This window comes from Mirounga angustirostris, unplaced genomic scaffold (genome assembly GCF_029215605.1).
Source record: "Mirounga angustirostris isolate CCGP_5_RB_7025 unplaced genomic scaffold, mMirAng1.0.hap1 SCAF_2, whole genome shotgun sequence".
Classification (NCBI taxonomy): domain Eukaryota; kingdom Metazoa; phylum Chordata; class Mammalia; order Carnivora; family Phocidae; genus Mirounga; species Mirounga angustirostris.
Genome location: NW_026991710.1, coordinates 90,622,273 through 90,645,817, shown reverse-complemented (window position 1 = coordinate 90,645,817; position 23,545 = coordinate 90,622,273). Strand labels below are relative to the sequence as shown.

Here is a 23,545-nt window from a genome sequence, read left to right as displayed (position 1 = left end):
CTTGACCATCTTATTCCAAGTTACAATTACGAAGGAAGGGGAAACATACTGTCCACGCTTTGGTAAGCCGAAAGGTCTCAGGTGGCCTTCTATGCCTCTCAAGGCCTCAGCTTTCTCAACTTTTACACTCTGTTTCTTGGTTATTTGAATTGGTTTTAGTTTGGAAAAAATAAGTCTACATTTAATTAGATATAAAAATTATTACTTTCTCCTTGTCCTCTGAGATCTGAATAGAGAAAATGCCATTTCCATTTGAAAAAAAAAAAAAAAGTTTAATTCTGTTCTTCCTGGACAAGTTTAGAGGGATTTGACTTCATACCTGCCAGAGCTGTAATTCAGTGTTGAAAGGTTCTGCTATGGTGACAATCCTGCCAAGGTTTCTGTCATTGAGTGTATATCTGAAGAGAAATTTAAAGAAGGAAGAGGGAATATAAGTGTCAAGAACTTTAAATCCTTTCTCTAGATGCAGACATTTCCTTTTGATTTTGCGGGTTTTTAAAAACGGTCATTTTCAAAGTAAGCAAACACAGTAAGTAAACACATTTAATCTAAAATTTCTATTCAGGAAAAATTCTTAGTACATCCTTCAGCCTTTTTGTAGACAGAGCCACAACACCACCCCAGATGGGGTGGACCGCTGGCTGGACTCCCCCCGATCTGTTCTTTTGTCCTGCGCACAGGAGAACCCCTATGGAGATTACATTTCTCCGCCTCCTTCACAGCTAGGTGCGGACGGGCGCCTCAGTTCTCGTCAGCGGGACAGGAGTTCAACCTCTGCCTCCTCGCTTAAGTCAAGGAAAATTGCTTGCCCTCGACTTCTTGGTTTTTTTTTTCCCTTTCTTCCAAGCTTCAGCCACACCGACAGGATAAGGCCCTAAGGCCTTGTGGGGCAGAACCCTTTAACGACTTGAGTGTTCACTTCAGGAGACTAACATGAGTGAGAAATAATTATGTTCGTCCGTTGCAGTGCTTCTGTGTTTCCCATACAGCAAAGTAGCTCTAGTCCCCTTTACCCTGACAAATCCGCCATGCATCTTCCCGCAGGTACAGAAATTTGAATGTAAGCTATTTATTCTTCTTTCAAAAAGCTTTATTAGCTACTCGCCTACTATATTAGTCTGTATCAGCCTATATGATCTATATTAGTCAGGCCATGCAAAGACACCTGAAGCTAAATGTAAAGATAGGATTTTAGAGATGATACTCTAGTCCTGTCCTTGTTGTACTTTCTCTCATAAAGAGCAAGAATCAGAGATTTCCTTACAGACCATAATACAAATGATTGTGATACAGATAAAAATCTCATCGCAACCAATCAAAGTGTGAGAAAAACAACCACAAGAATTATGTATTAACTTTGAACCACTGGAATGCTGAGGAAGGATAAAAGAAAACATATCGCTATAGGGAGAGGTAAACAAACAGTAGAAGAAATTTTACATTTCAAAATTATCACATAACAAAACCAGAAGCCATGGAGTTAAAAGCGAACAAAGTTTGTCGTATGTATTTTTTAAATTTTTGTGCTAAAAAGCTCATAAAATTAAGTCAAAATTCATTTTTTTTGCTGTGGAAAGAGCAAATATTTTCACTATACAACGAACGTTTACAAATTGGTAAAAGCGAGAAATACACCAATGTGAAATTGTCAAAGAAATGAATCAGCAGTTTGCAAAAGAAACATAAAGAGAAAATGTACCAATGGGAAAAAGGAGGAAATGTTCTAATAATTAATAATGATTTTCAGTGAACTAGGTCCAGTGCTCACTCTTATCATAAACGTCATTGAATTGAAATCCACCATGTCTTTCATCTCTCATGTCTTAGTCTAATGTAAGCAATTTCCCTTTACTTAATGTCAACAGTCATTATCCCAAATATAAGACTCTGAGGCATCTATTCTCAACACTGCCCCAATAATGTATATGCTGTACTTCCTCGCCCCTGACAGACTCCGAGATCTCCCAATCTCTTGATCCCTTCCACCTAGCCTTCTGGAACTATCCCTTTCCAGGGAATATTTCTTCTTATTTGGAGAACGTTTTTTTTTCCCCACATCCTTCATAGAAGCAGGTCAGAAATGGACTTGATGTGCTCATGCTCCCCCATTGTGGATTCCAGACCATTATTTCTCCACTCTTTTTAAAAACCTCTGTTCCTTCTAGTTATTCTCCCTCACCTAAATTGTGATACACTTTAGCACCTGACTTCTAGTCTTCCTCTCTATTCCAAGCTGTGATTTCAAGGTCCACATGGATGGTAAATATAACATCCCAGCTCCTTAGTTTCTTAACATTCTCATTCCCAGTGATATTTTCTTTACCTTGGCCGCCAATTCCCATGATCATACCTTGCAATCATCAATAAGTACACTGTCTCTAAAATTTAGAGACATGATAAAATTTACCTTTCAGTTTTCACTATGACCATTCTCTGACTTCATCTGGATTTCTGGCCCATTGACCATCCCTAGCTCTACTTTCTCCTGGACCATCAGCTCTTCCTTTTCCTGCACTTGTTTCCTTACATAGTTTAGATTCCATGGTCTACCATAACTTGTTTCTAGCAAACATAACTTGTTTCTAGCAAAACTCCAGCTTTGGATGAAATCAACTGCCCATTTCCTCTGTGTTTGCGCCAGGTGGCTAATCTTCCAAGGGAAGTCACCCAACTTTTTCCAAAATGTTTCACTGTAAATTCATGAATATCAATCTTAAATGGACCCTCCACATTGAGAGTCCTCCTACATTACCCTGGTCAATTCATTCTCTTAATTCTTGAATTACTTTTTTCAAGTATTTTCACTCTCTTCAAACCTCCAGACATTCTCCTGCTTCCCTCCTTCTCCAACAAAGACGACCTTGTCTTCTAATTCACAGAGAAAATACATAGTAACTCTTACATCTTTTAGTTTACAGACATACAAAGACACCTGTTTTTCTTCTATCATGTGTGCATTGGCTCCAACTTCTCCCCACTTTCTTAAAAATTTTATTTTTAAAAGAATATTTTCTGTCTTACATAGTAAATCTCCCATTCTTCACTGGCTCTTTCTCATCAGCTTTAAAATATATTAAACATATTAAAACTATCTTCCACAAAGAAAAAGAAAAAAATTCTCTTCCTTGATCTGGCATCTCTCTTAATATCCTTTCTCTCACCTCCCCATTCATAGTCAAACTTTGCAAGAGAGTTCTCTACATTTCATATCTTCATTTCCTCTCCATTGATTGATTAATTAATTTGCTTCAATTTGGGTTCTGCCACCATCACTCCCCTGAAAAACTTTCTAGAGTTACCAATAGCTTTTATGCCAGTAAATCTAATGGGCATTTTTCGGTCTTGGATTTACTCAATTCTTAAGTAGCATTTGACAAGGGACTATAACTTCCTTGAAACAATCTCCAATTCAACATCTCAAAAGAGACTCAAAGACATCATAAATAGCAAACTGAATTCATTGTTCTCCTTCTCCTTACCTTTTCTAGAAACCAAAGCATCCTTGTCACCTCACTTCTGTCCTATTTCTACTTCACCAAGCTCTAAATGTTGTTCTTATCTCTTCATCTTCATTGCCAGAGTCCAATCTACCACTACTTTTTGCTGGGACTCCTCCAATAGCTCTCTGACCGCTTTTCTCAAATTCACTCTGGCCCCCACCTAGGTCTGTGTTTTACCACCAGAGCTTTCTTTTCAAAGTAAAATCAAGCATTTCACTTTCTTACTTAAAACCCTTTCGTGATTTAGCACTGCTCTTACAACAACAGCCCAGATCTTACATCTGACCCTGCAAAGTTTGGCCCTTATCTTTTCTCTTTTCTGATAGAAGGTATTCAGCCAGGAATGCTTTACCTCCTGTTCACCTAAGTAACTCCTGCTCTTCCTTTAGAATTCAGCTCAACCATCACTTCCTTAGGGAAGCCCTTAATGTCCAAATTCTCTTGACTTGGTCAGTTCCCCTTTTACACTCTTTCAGTGTGACCAGAACTTCTTCTATTTGTAGTTATTACAGTCTTAATTGTACATGCATTTGTGTGATTCTTTAATTAATATTGGCCTCCATTACCAGATCCTAAGCTCCATGAGGACAGAGATCCAGGTCTGTTTCTACTATTGTATCTTCAATGCCAAGCGCAGTGCCTAGCTTTTAGTAGATGTTATACGGTATTTACTGGATAAAAGGATTATAATTTAAAATGAGATATCAGGGGCGCCTGGGTGGCTCAGCCGTTAAGTGTCTGCCTTCGGCTTAGGTCATGATCCCGGGGTCCTGGGATTGAGCCCCGCATCGGGCTCCCTGCTCAGCGGGAAGCCTCCTTCTCCCTCCTGCCATTCCCCCTGCTTGTGTTCTGGCTCTCGCTAACTCTCTCTCTGTCAAATAAATAAATAAAATCTTTAAAAAAATGAAAAAATAAAGAAAATAAAATGAGATATCAGTTTTTATATACTCAGTTAGCAAGGATATTGTTTTTCTTTAATTTAAATTCTAGTTATTTGACATACAGTTTAGTATTGGTTCAGGAGAATTCATTGGTTCATCATTTACACATAACACCCAGTGCTCATCATAGCAAGTGCCCTCCTTAATACGCATCACTCCTCTATCCCATTGCCCTCCCATCTCCTTCCATCAGCCCTCAGTTTGTTCTCTATAGTTAAGAGTCTCTCATAATTTGTTTCCCCCATCTCTCTTTTTCCCCTCCTGAATGCTCATCCGTTTTGTTTCTTAAATTCCACATATGAGTGAAATCCTATAGTACTTGTCTTTCTCTGACTGACTTATTTTGCTTAGCATAATATACTCTAGCTCCACCCAGGTCATTGCAAATGGCAAGATTTCATTCTTTTTGATGGCTGAGTAGTATCCCATCCACCACTTCTTCTTTATCCATTCATCAGTTGATGGACATTTGGCCCCTCTCCATAGTTTGGTTATTGTTGATAATGATGCTATAGACATTGGGGAGTCCCAGCAAAAGGTAGTGGTAGATTGGACTCTGGCAATGAAGATGAAGAGATAAGAACAACATTTAGAGCTTGGTGAAGTAGAAATAGGACAGAAGTGAGGTGACAAGGATGCATGTATTCCTTCAAATGTGTATTTTAGTATCCTTTGAGTAAATACCTAGTAGTGCAATTGCTGGATCATTGGGTAGTTCTATTTTTAGCTTTTTGAGGAACAGCCATACTATTCTCCAGAGTGGCTGCACCAGTTTTCATTCCCACCAACAGTGTAAGAGGGTTTCCCTTTCTCTGCATCTTGCCAACATCTTTTGTTTCCTGTGTTGTTAATTTTAGCCATTTTGACAGGTGTGAGGTGGTATCTCATCATGGTTTTGATTTGTATTTCCCTGATGATGAGTGATGCTGATCACCTTTTCATGTGTCTGTTAGCTATCTGGATGTCTTCTTTGGAAAAATGTCTGTTCATATCTTCTGCCCATTTCTTAACTGGATTATTTGTTTTTTGGGTGTTGTGTTTGATAAGTTATTTATAGATTCTGGATATTACCCCTTTATCAGATGTTATTTGAAAATATCTTCTCCCATTCAGTAGGCTGCCTTTTAGTTTTGTTGATTGTTTCCTTCGCTGTGCAGAATATTTTTATCTTGATAAGTCCCAATAGTTCATTTTTGCTTTTGTTTCCCTTGCCCCTGGTGACATGTCTAATAAGAAATTGCTATGGCTACGGTCAAAGACCTTGCTGCCTGTGTTCTCCTCTAAGATTTTGATTGTTTCCTATCTCACATTTAGGTCTTTTATTATTTCTAAAGACAGCCCTCAGTGTTAGCAAGGGTTGGAAAAATGGGCAAAGTTAATAGTAAATTTTTTTCTGGGTGGCCATTCTGCAACATTCATCAGAAAGTTTGGAACAGTTTTATTATCCAACAGATAGAGATTGGCTAAATAAACTAAGATATATCTATACACTGAAATATGATTGAGCATCAAAAATAACATTGAGGAAGCATACTTAAAGACATGAAAAGACATCCACGATAGAGGATGATGCAGGGGGAGAAGCAGGTTATAAAACCATATGCATCATATGATTCCATTTCTGTAAATAAACAGCCATAGAAAAATGTCTCAAGGAAAACAGTAGTGTGACAAGGGTTACTTCTTTTTAAAGATTTTATTTATTTATTTATTTATTTGACAGAGAGAGAGACAGTGAGAGAGGGAACACAAGGAGAGGGAAGGGAGGAGGGAGAAGCAGGCTTCCCGCTGAGCACGGAGCCTGATGTGGGGCTGGATCCCAGGACCTGAGTCTAAGGCCGACAGTTAACGACTGAGCCACTGAGGCGCTCCTGACAAAGGTTATTTCTAGGTGGTGGAATCACAGGTGATTTTTATATCCCTATATTTGCTTATCTGTATTTTGTGCAAAAAAATACCTACCCATTTTATAATAAGAAAATGGGGGATTTAAAAAAGGAAATCACACTAAGTTGCTATAATGATATTCTGTAGATTCAAAGAAAGTCTGTTAATTAGAGGTAAGAAAACAATTTTTCTCAGTGACCTTCTATAACTCTATAATATTCCTTTTCTGTTTTGTTCCTAGTGACTACAAATTAGAGGATATTTTGGGGAACTAGCAATGAATAGATTGAATAGAGACTGCAACTCCCTGTATAAATAATAAAAATGTAAGAACAAAATATGTTTATCCCAATAAACCAATAGCATATAAAGTGTAACATTTAAAGGGAAACATGCTGTATATTTATCATGTGAATTACTTTTAAAACTAAAATAAGGATTTATCTTAAATATTAAAAAATAATATTATATAACAATCATCTTCTTGGACTTAATACTTAACATAAGTATTATTATATTACCCAAAAGAAATTATTTCAATGCACATAAAACTTTTAATTAAATTCTTACTAATTTTCTTTGTCTTTGAGGCAGTCTTTAAATGGTTTCAGTCATGTCCCATTGACTTAATTTTCAACCATAGTCATAAATTAAAATCAAACCTTAGCACACCACACTACTGACTTATTGAGTTCATTCATCTTCACAGTTTCATCTAAGACCTTACTGGAATAAACAAAAGCAAAGACTAATTGCAGAAATATCTTTGGAACTTTTTGATTAAGTCTCAAACTAGAAAGGACATTAGTGGTGTGGCCATCAGTTGTCATAAAAATTACATGACAAAGCCCTTTGTAAAAAAGCAGCTTATTTATTTTAGGATGACAATAAATTGTTCAGGAACCTAGGCAGGAAAATCACTCATCCTGAATTCTGGAAAATATTCAAGAGTTTGGAAATATTTGTATAAAGCTTGCTCATTTTTGTTTAATTCATCCTATCCAATTTTAGCAGGGAAGTTCTATTTATTCAAACTAACCATAATTAATATTGGGTGTTATTTTTGTGTCCAACATGTGGTTGTAATATACTTTTATGTTTGAGGCTATGTGAAATAATACCTCATGAGAATTAATTCATTAGACTATGAAGAAATATGAAAAGCCTTGAGCAAGGGTTTTGGAACTAGCACTGGGAATAGTATATCAATTTATTATTTTTTTTTTTAATTCAGGATTAGGTCTAATTAATTTATTTTAGGGTCAGATGTTTATGACTTTTATGACAAAATAACACCTGTTTTTTCTAGTTATTAATTATTAAGAGGTATGACAATGAACTAATTTTTTAAAATGAAAAATATCTTCTTTGAAATAAATCACACCAAAGCTATTCAAATAGGCCTTGAAAAGTACTTTATATTTAATAAACAATAAGGGAATCGCCATTTTATTATGCAAAATGGAACATTATTTACTTATCTTTTTACAATAATTCAAAAGTAAGCATTCTTCTTCATCTGCATAGGTTTCCTGCATCATGTACCCAAAAAATGAAAGACTTATAGTCTTTTGGATTAAAACAAAATACTCAGTACATTTCAGTAGGCATATATTAAGCAAATGCAATGTACTGGCTTGCATAACATGAAGTGTTACCTTCAGATAACATGTTCTCAATTAGGAAGATTTATTAATTCTAAGTCATGCGTTTCATTGAAACAGTTATAAACAGATGGACAAAGCATCATACACAGACACACACACACATACATGCCAGTTAATTTTTATAGAGATGGATGAACAGTTACACTCCATCACTGTAAGAACAGAAAAGGCAAAACTTCATCACAAATAGGCACAAGCAATGTAGGGTATCTTAGTTGAAAGATACAGATATAATCTGGATCTCAGAACAATGAGAAATGTGAATGAACCTATGGCAGCCTGGTGAATTGTGGGGTAGAAAAGAGAATGGAAATAAAAGTTATCTTCATAGTTAGTATTTCTGATAAGGCAGTCATTATCAATGAGGTAGTGCTGATGGGAAAACAGGAGCGATTAGGGAAGGATAACTGTTTCCCAGTGTGGGGATTACAGACAGTAAGGGTCTTTTGGTCAATGTTTACACATTTATTTGGATATATAATCTAGATTCTACTTTATAGTCTGTAAAAAATTTTTTTTAATAGGAATAACCACTAAATTTAGAGGATTAGGACCAAGAATAGCAACGTTTCTTCTAAATGGGGCTGAAGAAATAAGAAATTTGGGAAAGCATCTCTTTAGTTTGATTTGCTCCTCTCTTGTCCTTTCTACTTCCCATTTTAAAATTGCTATTGCCTGGGAAATATAGGTCCCTTTAATACCTAAAGTATAATTATCTGGTCAAGGGAGATAAAAGTTATCATCCATATAAGCTCAGTAAGATATAAGCCTCCAATTTGAACCCAAGTCCAGAAACTCGCTTCATTTTCATTAAATCTTGAGAATTAAATACGTGCCTGGCATTATAGTAGGTGCTAACACAACAGAGAGAGTTACCTTAACTTGTTTTAACCAAACTAAAAATAATACAATTTAGGCATCTCTCCAGATTTCAGAACTCTGTAGATCAGTTGGAAACAATAATTTCCCGAAAAGGAATTAGGCCTAAAATCAACTAGTTTATTGCTTCCCTAGAAGGAAAATACCATGATCCTTTACTTCTAATTATATGCCATTCCAGATATTGTATAGATGTCAGAGAAAGTACAACAAAGAGAAAAAGAAAGAACTTGTTGATGGTATCAAACAAAGAGAACAACAAGCCATTATCTGATTATCCCACCTGTCGACTAGATATTCCCAGTTGAGCTGAATCCAATTCCAGGCCATATTCTTCCCATAGCTGTTGTATGAGATATATCGGATGACTGTAAACACATCCTGGGTTTTAATAAGGTTTGGGTCCTTGAGCAAATCTAAATATCTAAGAAAACACAAATAGAAAAACAATTCAAAATTTTAACTATAAACTTTTAAAAAATTAATTGAATTTATTGTATATAAGCACTTCACCCATTTACCTATTACCCCCCTGAACTAAAAAAAAAAAAAAAAAAGAGCCAGTAAATTAAGGGAAAGTATTTATTCTTTTATTTTCTAATGAATAGCAGTTACATCTTATTTGTTCTTCCCTAGATTGTAAGAAACAACTAAAGTAACCTATATGGTTAGATTAATTAGCTATAAGTATAGTCTAATGCAAAGAAGTCCAAGATAAATTAAGTGACCAGATCAATAGATTTTTTCTTTTTTTTATTATGTTATGTTAATCACCAAACATGACATCATTAGTTTTTGATGTAGTGTTCCACGATTCATTGTTTGCATATAACACGCAGTGCTCCATGCAGAACGTGCCCTCTTTAATACCCATCACCAGGCTAACCCATCCCCCACCCCCCTCCCCTCTAGAACCCTCAGTTTGTTTCTCAGAGTCCATGGTCTCTCATGGTTTTATTAACTCTATGCCATAGCTGTACCTAGAGGGAATATCTTGACATACTCTAGACCATTGAACTTCCAGAAACTGCACCTTTAGTGGTAGTCTTGAATTTTTGTGGAACTTATTACTCATCCTCTAATTCACAAGAATCTTAGTAAGGCATGTCAGCACTTGCTAATTTTCTCATCAGATAATCAGCACAGTGCCATCAAAATAATGGATCAATATGATGTTTTATGGAATGGCAAAATGATCAAGTTCTTGATAGACTATTTTAGGGCCAAGAGCAAGAGAATTGACATCTACCCCAAAGCAAGATGATGAAGGAGTATTGTTGGCTTTCCTTCCTGTTATTCTTACAAACTGTTTATTGCATCGTAATTTCCTATCTATATTCTGCCTCTCTCATGAGCTATAAGTTTCTCAAGGATAGATATCATGTCTTATTCATTTTTATTCCCACAATTTATATACCTACACATAGAAAGGACTTCTTAAGTGTTGGTTAAGTGAATGCAGTAAATAATTCAGAAACCATAGCTAAGCAACAAATGAATTAAGGCAGATGCTAGTTGATTTGGGGCATATGTGTAATGGCAGAAGACTCATAGGTGCGCTTCAAGCAGTCTTTCTGAGTGGAATATAAATACATTTTGTGTGTGTGTATGCATATTGTGCACATACTTCTTCTCTGATGACAGAAACCAATTTTGTTCTGGGCTTGGATCAAGGTATCCTTGATAGTAGGGAAGTAGGTAGGCTCCTACCCCAGCCTCAGAGTGTGGTGATGACTCAAATCAGTCAAAGGAATTCAAGTTCATCCTAGGTGGCAAATGATCAAGTGGTAGACCTAGAGTATAACCCAGAATGATCAAGTGTGATCCAGTTCTGGTTATGAGGGGAAGCAGAGATAACTCACCTTTAGCATAAAAGACAAAGTCTTGTGAGGAGGAACTCTTTTGTTCTTGTTCTTCTTTCACTGAACATATTTGTGCAAAGAAAAACATTTGGAGCTTTAGAGGTTATGAGACATCCAACATGTTGAGGATGGCAGAACAGAAAGAGAAATACCCCAGGTCCTGAATGAAAATGTTGAACCACTGCTCACAACTAGAAACTGCCTACTCCCAGAATGTTTTCATATGAGATTACATTTCTTTATTCCACTCTTACATGGATACTTTGTTTCTTGCCAGGAAAATAAGTTTTAATAGATGTTCTTGGAAATGTATCATACTTTAATTCACATCTTAAAGTGACCGTGACACATAAACCATCACATGCCACTCATATGAATGAAAAAAAAATTTACCTTGACAAAAGAGTAACATTGTTCACCGATGCTAATCCATACAACAGTTTTTCTTTTTCCTGAGCTAATGAAGTTTTCTGGTATTGATCAAGAGTGTAGTTCCATGAAGTCTCGTTACCAGAGTTCTGCATTCCATACCGATATACCAGAAGCCTGAGATTTGTAGGAAGCCTAGAAGAAGAAACAGTGTTTCAGAGATTTAATTCTTCATTTTTAAGTTTGAAATCCTCTAGAAATGAACACATGAACAGTCACCTTACAGTCCCACTTAGCCACTGCTGAAATAATTGGGTAGCATTGTCCAAGGCTTCTTGATCTTTCATTTTGCACGCAAGCCCTAACACGGATGCACGGAGTAACCTTAAAAAACAAACACACGCAAAGCTGGGGACATGAGCACTTTTTAACATGTTTTAACATACACAAACAAATATTAAATGAAAATTAATTTTAAAAATGTAAGAAATAACTTTTTAAGGTGGTCTCCGTCATCATTCCATCCCAGAAAATCTGCAATGGGCTTCACTTGACTTTGGAAGTATTTCTGAAACAAAAGCACCATGTACAATGAGTAAGAATTTACTATTTATCAACAGGTTCTCATTTATTATGATCTACAGCCCCCTGTTGTAATCTTCTTTCCTACTAGTTCAGAGGACTTTGGGCCTTTCCTTAGGAAAGGGATGTTTTCAGTTCTTATCACATGGCAAATTTGCTTCAATTCTGAAGATAAGAACATCCTGGAATCCTCTAATGTTTCATAAAATTCAAGGTAAGCCCCTTTTAACCTCTACTTTTCAGTTAACATTTCTAAGAAATGGAGTAACACCTGACATACTTACTGCACTAAGAAGATTAATAAAGTATTGATGAAATAAAAATGGTGATAACTGATATATGTATACCGCCTTTGGATCTACAAAGGATGTTTATTTTATATGATCTATACTATCCCATTGCCATAGGCAGGGAAGTGCCAACATTCCTATTGTACAAAGGAAATGAAGACTCACAAATATTAAATCATTTGTCCAAGTTCTTTCATTTAGTAGGTAAAAGAGCTAGAGCTTTGAATCCAGAATTTCCTTAAAATTGCAAGTGTCCTACCAAAGTGCTGCAGAAACCCCAAAGCAAAGTATTTAGAATGACTATCCTATAATAAAATCTCAATGTGGAAATAACAGCAGCAAGAATAAGGAAATATAATGTTATATTTTAGTAAGAATAAATTCATTTTAACATAGATAAATCATTGAAAATAGGATCTAGTTAGTATCTTGTCTATTGTAACTAAAATATTAATTCTTGTGTTCTTTCTAACACTAAAATATATCATTAAGTGGTATACTGAACCAGAAATACTGATACATTTCAAGTTGAAAAAAATAGAGAGATAGTATCTCTGGTTTGACTAGTCATGTCATTGTACTTTCCTTTAATTTCACTTGGCACACGGATGTGCTTTTGTGTCTCTCAGAAGCTCCTTGTCTCAGAAATTTCCCTATTCTGCTCATTGCTGCACATTTATGGTCATAAGATATAGCATTAACATCACCTCAATCACAGGGTATAGCTCTTTATCATCTTCAAACATGCTAATGATGTAGGTTATGGCTGAAATTACTCTCTGCCATGGTAAAAAATCTTCTTCCAGTCTGAGATACTTGGTCAAGTTTAGAGCCATGTTATAATCTAGAAGTTGAGCTCTAAGGAAGAGAAAAAAAACCTTTAATTAAAAACCATAGACTAAAAACAAAACAAAACAAAAATCCACCCAGAGACTAGTACTCATTTGACTAAAAGTACTAATATGGAAATCATAGAATTCAGTGTTAATGAGAACTCTTCTATTAAGCAATTAAGAAAATGTGTTTATTTGGGGGGACCCAATCAAAGAGGTTTGTTCACAATGATGTCTTAGTGCTTTCATATATTCAATAGTAAAGAGGAAGACAGAACATTAAAAAGTACATTTCAAAAATCACTGAGGCAAAATTTTGGATAAAACAAAAGCCATTCAGCTATGGTTAATATTGATGAATAGACACAAACCGATTATAATATATAAATGTGGGGCGCCTGGGTGTCTCAGTTGGTTAGGTAAAAGACTCTTGATTTCAGTTCAGGTCATGATTTCAGGGTTGTAGGATTGAGCCCCACGTCGGGCTCCATGCTGAACAAGGAGTTTGCTTGAGATTTTCTCTCTTCCTCTCCTTCTGCCCCCCACCACTCTCTAAATATATAAATAAATAAATCTTTAAAAAATACTTCATAAGAAAATAATTTACAAATGCACCATGATAATTATATCTTACTGAAATTATTTACCTTTGATATGAAGACGAAACATAACAATACTCGTGAATTATGCATGTTTAAAACATTCCAACTGAACTTGTTTTTCCCATTAAAACACTTCCTTTTTCATACATTTTCAAACAATATTGATAAATAAAAATGGATTTTGTTCCTCCACAAAATTTGAAGTTCCTATTGACATTTCTTTTTTTTTTTTTAAAGATTTTATTTATTTATTTGACAGCGAGAGACACAGCAAGAGAGGGAACACAAGCAGGGGGAGTGGGAGAGGGAAAAGCAGGCTCCCCGCAGAGCAAGGAGCCCGATGCGGGGCTCGATCCCAGGACCCTGGGAACATGACCTGAGCCGAAGGCAGATGCTTAACAACTGAGCCACCCAGGCGCCCCAAGAATTATGATTCTCAAATTTGAGCAACTATCAACAACACCTGGAAAGTTCATTAAATCATATACTCCCGGACCTCCCCACCCGAGTTTCTGATTTAGCAGGTTTGGAGTAGAGCCTAAGAATTTGCATTTCTCACAAGCTCCTAGTCGGTGTTGATACTGATGGGACCACATGTGAAGACCTGGTTTTGAGAACAAAGACATCTCTAGTGCCCTTCTCAGATCCCCTTACAGTGCTCTGTTGGCTCACAGCTGCCACCTTCTTCAGAGAAGAGCCCTCGGCCAAATAGATCCATCTTGCCTAAGAGGTAATGCAATCCCTCCACCCCATGCCATTAATTTTCTGATTCAGGAAGGCAACAAGCCAGCCTGCTTCCCTCAAATTGTACCTACTCTACAACACAATTCATAGCTTTCTAGTGGATTCTGGCTAAGCTAGACTCCATCTCAGACCATATCATGGCTCAGCTTTTTATCCCTGCCCCATCCTGCTTTTCATACTTCCTATTTCATGAGAAGACTCTCTCAATAAACTACATGTACATGAACCTGCATTTCATACTCTGCTTCTAGGGAGCTCAACCTAAGACAGCATTCTTATGCAACTTTGAGTCTCAAACTCCATTTGTTAAATCCATAGGCATACAACAGTTCTGAAAGTCAGATATGGTTAAGAATTTTATTTTATTTTTATTTTTTTTAAAGATTTTTTGGGCGCCTGGGTGGCTCAGTTGGTTAAGCATCTGATTTTGGCTCAAATCAGGATCCCAGGGTCCTGGGATGGAGTCCCTCGTCAGGCTCCCTGCTCAGTGGGGAGTCTGCTTCTCCTTTTCTTTCTATTCCTCTCCCTCACTCGTGCTCTCTCCCTCCCCCCCTCTCTCTCAATAAATAAATAAAATCTTTTTAAATTTTTTTTTATTTGAGAGAGTGAGCAAGAGAGAGAAAGAGAACATGAGCAAGGAGGGGGAGAGGGAGAAGCAGACTCCCCACTGAGCAGGGAGCCTGATGTGGGGCTTGATCCCAGGATTTTGTGATCATGACCTGAGCTGAAATCAGACACTTAATGGACTAAGCCACCCAGGTGTTCCAATAATTTTCTTCATTTAAAAATCTTCCATCCATCTAGTAAAAGCCATGCCTGATGGACTTAAATCATAGAAGTTCCTATCATCTGGAGAAAATGGAGGCTATACTTAACAAAAGTTCCCACCAAACTTGATGGAAAAAAGGACAAATGGATCTAATGAGAGAATTCTTGCCTTCCTATCTTGGGCTGAGGCACCCAGGAAGTTTGGGGGATCCTATAACAAAAGGTTTGTTTTTGCTTCCCTGGGTGTGACCTGGAAGTACAGTACAGTCCTCAGAGAAGCTGAGTTAAGCATAGTGTCTTATCAAATGTCCCTCTTCACTGGGACATCAGAAACGGTTCGGAGAGGTGCCTAGGTGGATGCAGCTGACCCAATGTGCTCATGTTCTTTCCCAGCAAAGCCTTTGGTGGTATGGAGAATTTCAAAACGTCCCCATTGTGCCTGATTTCTCAGTGTTCACTTGCCAACTAAATTCAGATTTCTGGCTTATAACAGTCTTTTTGCAAACAACTAGGTCCTTTTTGGAGTCTTTCTGATTATCCTACTTCTCCTTTCTTTAAAAGGCAGCATGAGGGTGGGGGGTAGGAGGGTGAAGTGGCTTATCCAATTCTGTGTTGTGCTCTGGTTACCTCGGCAAACACCTGTAAAATGGTAAAACCAGTGACCCTAGAGGTCTGTAATCTTGGTGTGGCTGATGTTCACTTGGTGGCCTTTATTTGCTAACTTGCTCCTCACCTTGGATATCATTGGGACCCTGCTTTGTGAAGCCAGGCTGAAATTCTGTTTGGATCATTAGCTTTGGTGGCCTTTTAAGCCATTCTTTCTGCCATTCTTTCCTCACCTAGAGACTCCTGCTCCCACCCACTGGCTTGTTAGCTAGTGCTCTCTTCTTTCCCTTATGTTATTCCTCACCCTCTTCCTGGCTTTAGCACACAGTAGGATACAGAGCACAATGGAAGCTATTGAAAAGGAAAACCCTACTGTAACAGGTGGACAAAAAGGATTCTTTCTGTCTCCGTTTTGGCAAGGCCCCTTGCCTAACCCCCAAACCAGGCCGGTTGGCCTAAACCCCAAAGTAAGATGCAGGCCCACCAAATTGGAATGAACATGGTCAGGAGAGATTTTTGTGACCCTTAGCTGATAACCCATCACCAGCCTATTAAGGGCACTGGAGAAGCTAGGGGCAGAATGAGGGCTTTAACAGAGGGCTTCGTGGGGGAGAGCTGTCAGGGTACTGTGAATGCTCTCCTCCCACAGGGGAGAGGGGGTTGCAGGAGGCTTTTCCCCTCACATAATGTCTAGGAAAAAGGGCTTTGATGAAATCACTTGAAGAGTTTTACCTCCTTTATCTTGGAGTTTGGGGGCACAGTGGCCTGGTGTCTGATACCCTGAGAAATCTAAAGGATAAGAGACTGCGGCTGACTACCGCTCTAACCTCAGAGTGAAGAGATAAGACTGCATGGGGTGGCTCATCCTCCCAGATTTTGTTGGGGGAAAAGATATGTGAATACTTCCTATGGGCCAGTCGTGGTTCAGAGGTTTTCACTTACCCACTTCAAGGAACTGCAAGAGAAAGACTCTTAGCAATAAAAATGGGTATGGATGGCAAATACCCCATGAAAACAGCACACAAGAAAATGAGTCAGTATTAAACATCTTCAAAGTCCAGAGAGGGCCAAACATAGACAGCATGTCAGGATCTTTTTCTCCCTTCACCTGCTCTCCCTCCCTGCTCTCCTTGCCTTAGCTCTGGAGGAATCAGAGGCAGCCTGGTGAGTGAGGAGCGGAAGTTCCATGCAACAAAATGGCAAAGACATCAAGCACCTGGTTCCCACTGCAGGTGGCTGGCCAGACACCAGCCTGAGTTGGGGGCAGGGAGGAACTTTAAATGCAGTTGGTAACTTTGATCGTTTTACTGAACTGGGCTCAAACTCAAACTAAGCCTGTCTGAGGGACTTGAAGTGGTTGGGAGAATTTTTATTCCTTGTCTTGAACAAATGAGCCCATCTGGATATTCATCTGGGGCAGTAAGAGTACTAGCTCCTCAAATTTGGGGACAGGGGAATCAACAATACTTTTATATTTAGAGGCACTCTTTTAGCCCTGCTTATGAAACATGATAGTTACATTTCTTTTTTGAACACCCAAGTAGAACTGTATAACTTCTTATCCTACCACAGGCACTTACTGTTTAACTACATGTTTCCCCTTTTTTCTCCCTAAAGTTTCTGAGGGAACTGCACTTAGCTGTAGCTAACACTGGTGGACTCTACTTCCCTGAGTCCTGTTTCCCTCATGTGTTACAGAAGGAAATTGGGTGATAACTGAATAGCTCAGGTGATTGCTCAGGTATTTTCCAGACCCGTTGCTGTGTGATTCTACATATTTTTTGTTTTTCAAATGAGTTTCACATTCTTCCTTCCCATATCTTTCCAAAATTTTACGGGGCTACGGCCAAGGAGCTGAGCAAATGCAAGGAAAGTCTTTCAATTGTGTGAATTATTTGCTTTATACACAGTGCCCCATAGAGACGTGTTCAAGAGGCTTTCGCTTCTTAAAGCAAAAAGAACTGTCTGCGTTGTGTTTTGATGGGAATTAAATTACAAAGATATTGTAGTTCTGTGTAATTGCTAAAAGCCAAGATGCCAAGCTTTGGAAAAAGTCATGATGCATTCCTAGGAGAGTTTTCCCCCAAAAGAATTCTTAAGGGTTCTATTGTATTTTATAATATTGATTATCTTCCTTTACCACTTAATTTCCCAGGCCTATGCAGTGTCTGGTACAGTCAAGTGGTACACTTTATTAAGCACTTGCTATAGGCCAGACATTATTTGAGGTGCTTTACGTGCATTATTTCATTTGTTTCTCACAAGAATCTTTTAAGGTCATCTCCATTTTTCTCATAAGGAGATCGAGTCAGAGAGTGGTTAGGAAATTTACTCCAGGTTTTAAAGAACCAAGATCTTAATCGTTCCAGAGCCTGTTTTATAACCCTATCCATCCCCTCCTTAAAAAATGTCAAGAAGGTTTTCTGACTTCCAGTATCTCATCTAGGAAGTCTGTGGAAAACAGTTCTCCCAGGCCTTTAGAGTGCTGGTATACTATCTTTCAGACATGTGTTTGGCTCATAGTTAATGAGCTTCTCCCTTGGGCCAGTCATAGTTAGAAGCCGGGAATAAAATAAATAGGAACATGATCTGGGTGCCTACCCTCACATAACTTACAATTAGGTAGGTGAGATGGACAGTTAATAAGAAATGACAGTATAATATTGTGGCGAAACACAGGGGCCTGCGAAAGGGACACCCAACCTAGACAAAGGGGCCAGTGAAAGCTTTCTGAGGAAGTAGCATCTCATTCTCAGTACACTCATTCAGTACACTGCTTGCATCTAGGATGAGGCCACTAAAAGCCAGCCCTAGCTCCTACAGAAGTACCAGAAATTCAACAAACACTTGTTGAATTAGTAGTGTCAGACTACTTGAAAACAAAACAAAACAAAAAATCTCAAAGATACTGTGGTTACTACTTCTTCATTTCCCTAATCTACGTTGATGGGTTTTTTTTCTAAGTGTAGGTCACCTTCAAGACATGAAAACCAAAAAAGTCAAATTTCTTAAGCGGTACCTTAATTCTGATCAATCCTAGAGCACCATGTCTCATTCTTCTTACCCTGATGACCTGAACAAGAGTTGACAACTCTAGCCATAAACTCATACAGTGGGCTTAGGCTCATAGAAGTAAGTTAATGAAACACATTGTCGTTTTATTAAATCAAATTATGAAGGTGCACTTTTGAGCACTTGCAAATGTCACTCCTAATTAGCTCAAGGGCTCTGATATAGATGAACCCTACTCAAAGTCAATAGGGTAGGTGAGCTTTTGTGTGTCTGCTAAGAGCAAATTTCAGTATTTTGGCTATGAGGCTTATGTGAGTTTTAAAAAAGAGAGTTAAGGAAAACAATAATGTTATAAATAGTGACTTTGGATATTTTAAACTATAATTAATACTTAAACTTCATTGCAATTCATCAAGAAAAGAGATTTATGACAAAATCCACAGTCTAATCTCATTCCAAAACTCACCTTGCCAAGGCAAAAGCATCATCAATAAGACTTGCACGGTCAGCAGAAGAAAAGTCCTGAAAAGGAGAAGAAAAAGAGGTAAGTAGCACAATTCCTGAAGCAAAGCATGTTGAAAAAAATAATATCATCAAGACACTGTTCTTAGAACAAAAATAAAACAATTCACAACCACTGTTACTCTTACCCTGTGCCTGATGGAAAGACTGGTAGCTATCCTTTCCCAGGTTTTTACTTCATAATTTACACGATAAAACCCAATATGATCTGGGTTTATTTTGAGAAAAACATTTCCAGCAGGATTAGAAGAGTTCAAAGTGATTCCTGTGGTGGTAAATAAACACTAATGAGAAACATGTTTGCATATACTGTAAACACAGAGAAATTAGGCCCAGAGGGTCAGAAGAAAAGAAAAGAAATATCAGCTCAAGGAGTCAAGTTTGATTTGGATCCAAAGCCCCAAAGCTTAATTCTTATTTAGTTGCCTAACTTTAGAATGTCACTGTAGTGCATGAGCTGAAAAAGAATAACCAATGTAAATAAGTGTCCTGTGATTTGTGACTTGTACTTCTTACTGGTAGAAGCTTGCCAAGTGAGTGAAATAATTCTGTGCTTGTCAATCCTCCAATAAAAGAAAACAATGCCAAAAGACAGAGAGGTCCTTGCTTTTGGGGGTAGGCCATATATTGCTAATCATGATGGATTAATTACACAAAGAATATTCATTGGGCAGGCTGGGGAGGGGATAAAAATGTAAACATCTAAAAGAATACTTTATTTATTAAAATCAACATTCAAAATGACGGCAATGGCTATTGCCTAGCAAAATAATGATTTGAGAATCAGTAATGCTTTAAAAATGTCAAGAAGGCCTGCAATAGAACTGAAATTCAAATACAACATTCTTGATTTTGTAATCCGTGTCATGCTTGCTTTTCTAAATTTATTTATCTTTGTAAAGTCTTCTGTTTCCTTATTTCAATTGATTACATCAATGCTTTTCATCAATGGATTTGCCAAATTAACTCTCTTTCTAAAGTAGCCTCCAGTATTTACATACGGCTCTAGTATATAGATTTTAGAAGCTCAACATTGAAGGAACAGAGAGTTATGTTTGAAGTAAAAAATATTCTCTTAAAATAATAGCTGTGCTCTGACACGACCAGTATTCACTTGTCAGCATTGCTTCTGTACTTTTTAATTCATACACTCTTTTGTTTGCAAGGACAATATACAATTTAAATAATAGTGTGGGAATACTTCATATATTTGAGAAATTTCAAATAGTTTAATGTAGTGACAATGTAAGGATGTGACACTGGAAGATGGAAGATGAGGCTGGAAATAAAGTCTAGAGCTTTGGAGCGCAAGAGCCATGTGCCATGTGAAGGAATCCATCTTCTGAGAGATGATTAGATAGAGAAGATTTTTAGGCAGGGAAATAACACGCTCAAGTCTGCTTTCTAGAAAGATAATTTTGATGGTGGTACGAGTGATATATTGGAAGGAGATTTTAGAGTCTCCTGTAATCATCTAAGGCAAAAGGGAATGAGGGCTTACTCCAATATGGAGGTAATGAAAAAAGAAAAAAGGTGATGTTTTCAAGACACATCATGGGTAAAATCAACAGTCAGTTTTCTTACTTGATGTGGACGGTCAGAGGAGGGGGAAATGGCTTGCATGATCGGATAAATAATGATGCTGCCATCACAGAATAGAGGCAGATGAGTTAGTTTGGGAGGAAAGAAGATTTAAATTTTGGAAGTGTTCACAAGGTTTGGAAGATATCCAGGACACAGTAGTTTTTCATAATATATGAGTAAGCTCTCCAACAAGACAATACTTTTTTTTTAGGAATGTTCAAAGTAGGTACTTGACAAATTATAAACCTTTACCTCACTCATGTAGTATTTATCTTCCTTTGTCTTTCTCCCATAGACAAGTTGTTGAAAGGAAGCTAATCTTTTGGCAACCATACACTTTGAATATTTGTATCTGGAGGAGGGCCTCTTGCGAAGCACAGAGCCATATGTTATAGGAAAAAGAGCATGAACTTTCAAGTCTGACAGATCTAGGATAAAACCCTTGTTCTGTGACTAACTAGCTGTGTGATCTTGGCCAAATCACTTGACCTCTCTGTGTCCCTGTTCACCATAAGGGAAATAGGGATAAAAATCCCTCACAGAACTGTTGTGAAGATTAAATAAGATAACATCGGTAGAGTGTTGGTCACAGAGTTATTTGTCCAACAGATGGTAGCTATCCTCATTATTATGAAAGGGGATATGCCACAGTTCTATAAATAGTGAGGCAAGTATAAATAACATTGAGAAGTTCCTGGCAATCCATCTAAATACTGCAGTATTTCAATGTGCTTTATATATACCTAGTTAAGCCTGTCTGGAGTTACTGTGATTCTTCTCACTTTATAGATGAGGAAGCTGAGATCCAGGAAGTCAGTAGCTATGGACTTTCCAAGTTCATCCTACTTTCCCAGCAGTTGTTAACAGCAACGTACTGTTGGTTTGTTTAGTTACGTAGCGAAGTAAGTAGGGCTAGAATACTGGTGGCCGCTCCCGGCGGCACATGGGAGTCAGCGCGTATTATGTTTCGTTTCTCCACTTACTGTTGATTGCTTTTCTGATTGTAACAGGCTTATGTGTTCCTTACAGTTCCAAATATGTATTAGGAAAATACAAAAAAAGAGTATAATGAAGAATATAAAAAATGACCCACCACTAGTTAACATATTGTTCTTGTCTTCTTCGTGCGTAACCTCTGTATACGTGCATATACAAGCACCCAATACACAGAATAGGACTTTACTGTTTTTATGATTCACAATCCTTTTCATTTGAAAGTCTATTGTAAACACCTTGCAATTTTGCTTTCTATCTGAAAGTAGAGCTTTCCCGTGAAACCTTTCATAAGCTGAAATAGCAGAAAGAGAGGAGTATCTCCCACTTTCTAAAAGTCTGGGTTAATTCCACTTTGTTTTTTACAAAAGACCTATATTAGTACCTGTTTTTGCTAACTGAAAGAAATCCAAAGAGCATTTTCATTTTTATGAAAAAAGCCATTACCATACTAATGTAGGTCTTTTGTAAAAATGAGGTGGCAGAACGTGAACATTCAGAAAGCGGGGTATACCTGCATGTGAAAATGTAAATTGAACGGCCACATAACACCCTATCATTCAATTAATAAATCAGCTTGTTCTGTTTCTTGCTAGTTTTATACATAAACGAGTTGAATGAATTCTTTCTGGGTGGGAGCTCTGTCTAGAAAATTCCTTTTTTTTTTTTCTTTTATTTGTCTAGATGGTAGAGAAGATGGGTAATTACTTTTTCAAAATTTCATCCAGGGGCTATTTAATTTCAACCTAGATAGATTTCAGTAACAGAGCTCTCATAACAGTTCTTTACTACAGGCATACCTCACTTTTTTGCAACTTGCTTTATTGCACTTTGTAGATACTGCAGTTTTTACAGACTGAAGGTTTGTGGCAACCCTGCATTGAGCAAGTCCATTGGCATCATTTTTTCAACAGCATTTGCTCACTTTGTGTCTCTGTGTCACGTTTTGCTAATTCTTGCCAAAACGTTTCACACTTTTCATTATTATTATGTTTGGTATGGTGATCTGTGCTCAGTGACATGACTGAAAGCTCAGGTGATGGTTAGCATTTTTAGCAATAAAGTATTTTTGGATTAAGGTATGTCCATTGTTTTTTAGACATCATGCTATTGCACACTTAACAGACTATAGTATAGTGTAAACATAACTTTTATGTTGTGCACTGGGAAGCCAAAAAATTCATTTGACTTACTTTATTGCAATATTCACTCTATTGTGGTAGTCTAGAAGCAAACCCACAATACCTCTGAGGTATGCCTGTATACTATTTTATATAAATAATTATAACAAACTTTAGACAACTAGACAGCTCTTGTGATAGCTTGATAATTCTAGAGAAAGGAACATTTTTCTTTAGTGATGTAGATGCTTTGTTGCATTGATGCTTTAAGCAAATTATTTTTCAGTGTAAAATGACAGTTTATATCTTATTAAATTTTACCCATCACTTATTAGTACAACAGCTGAAAAATACAAGAATAGTACTTTTTTTTTACTAACGACACACCATTTATACTTGGGGAGCTAAAACTTTCTAGTAGGATGCACTATCAGAATTTAGGGTCAAGGAAGAAAATTTTAATTTCTGAAACTAAGAGTAACATGATCTATTGTAAAATGGATTGGTTATACATTTGTGGTAATATTTTCAACAAATCATTTAAGAAAGTATTAATGATTATGTTAGTAATAATTACAGAGTCCCTCCTAAATCTCAGCAAGATTTTATGAGAATCTCCCTAAAAAGAAAGGTGTAGTATTAATATGCAATACATAATAAGCAGGAATCTGGAAAAATGCAACCTGGATACCATGATGAACAATTATCACTGGTGATGGTTTGGGTGATTGGGAAGAAATAATTGCAAAGAAGAGTTAGATAGTGAAGATCTTTCAGTGTGTC

At 37.2% G+C, this 23,545-nt stretch overlaps 1 protein-coding gene across 1 annotated transcript in view; it reads right to left on the bottom strand.

Annotated features, from left to right (window-relative positions):
- Positions 1-23,545, bottom strand: part of ENPEP (glutamyl aminopeptidase) — an 89,130-nt gene that overhangs the window by 5,545 nt on the left and 60,040 nt on the right. The window contains exons 12-19 of the mRNA XM_045880589.2: positions 19,193-19,329; positions 19,009-19,064; positions 12,685-12,835; positions 11,600-11,673; positions 11,385-11,489; positions 11,130-11,300; positions 9,158-9,298; positions 320-398 (exon numbers count right to left, since the gene is read on the bottom strand). Of these exons, the coding sequence (XP_045736545.1) occupies positions 320-398; positions 9,158-9,298; positions 11,130-11,300; positions 11,385-11,489; positions 11,600-11,673; positions 12,685-12,835; positions 19,009-19,064; positions 19,193-19,329 (914 nt within the window). The remainder of the gene's footprint in view (positions 1-319; positions 399-9,157; positions 9,299-11,129; positions 11,301-11,384; positions 11,490-11,599; positions 11,674-12,684; positions 12,836-19,008; positions 19,065-19,192; positions 19,330-23,545) is intronic.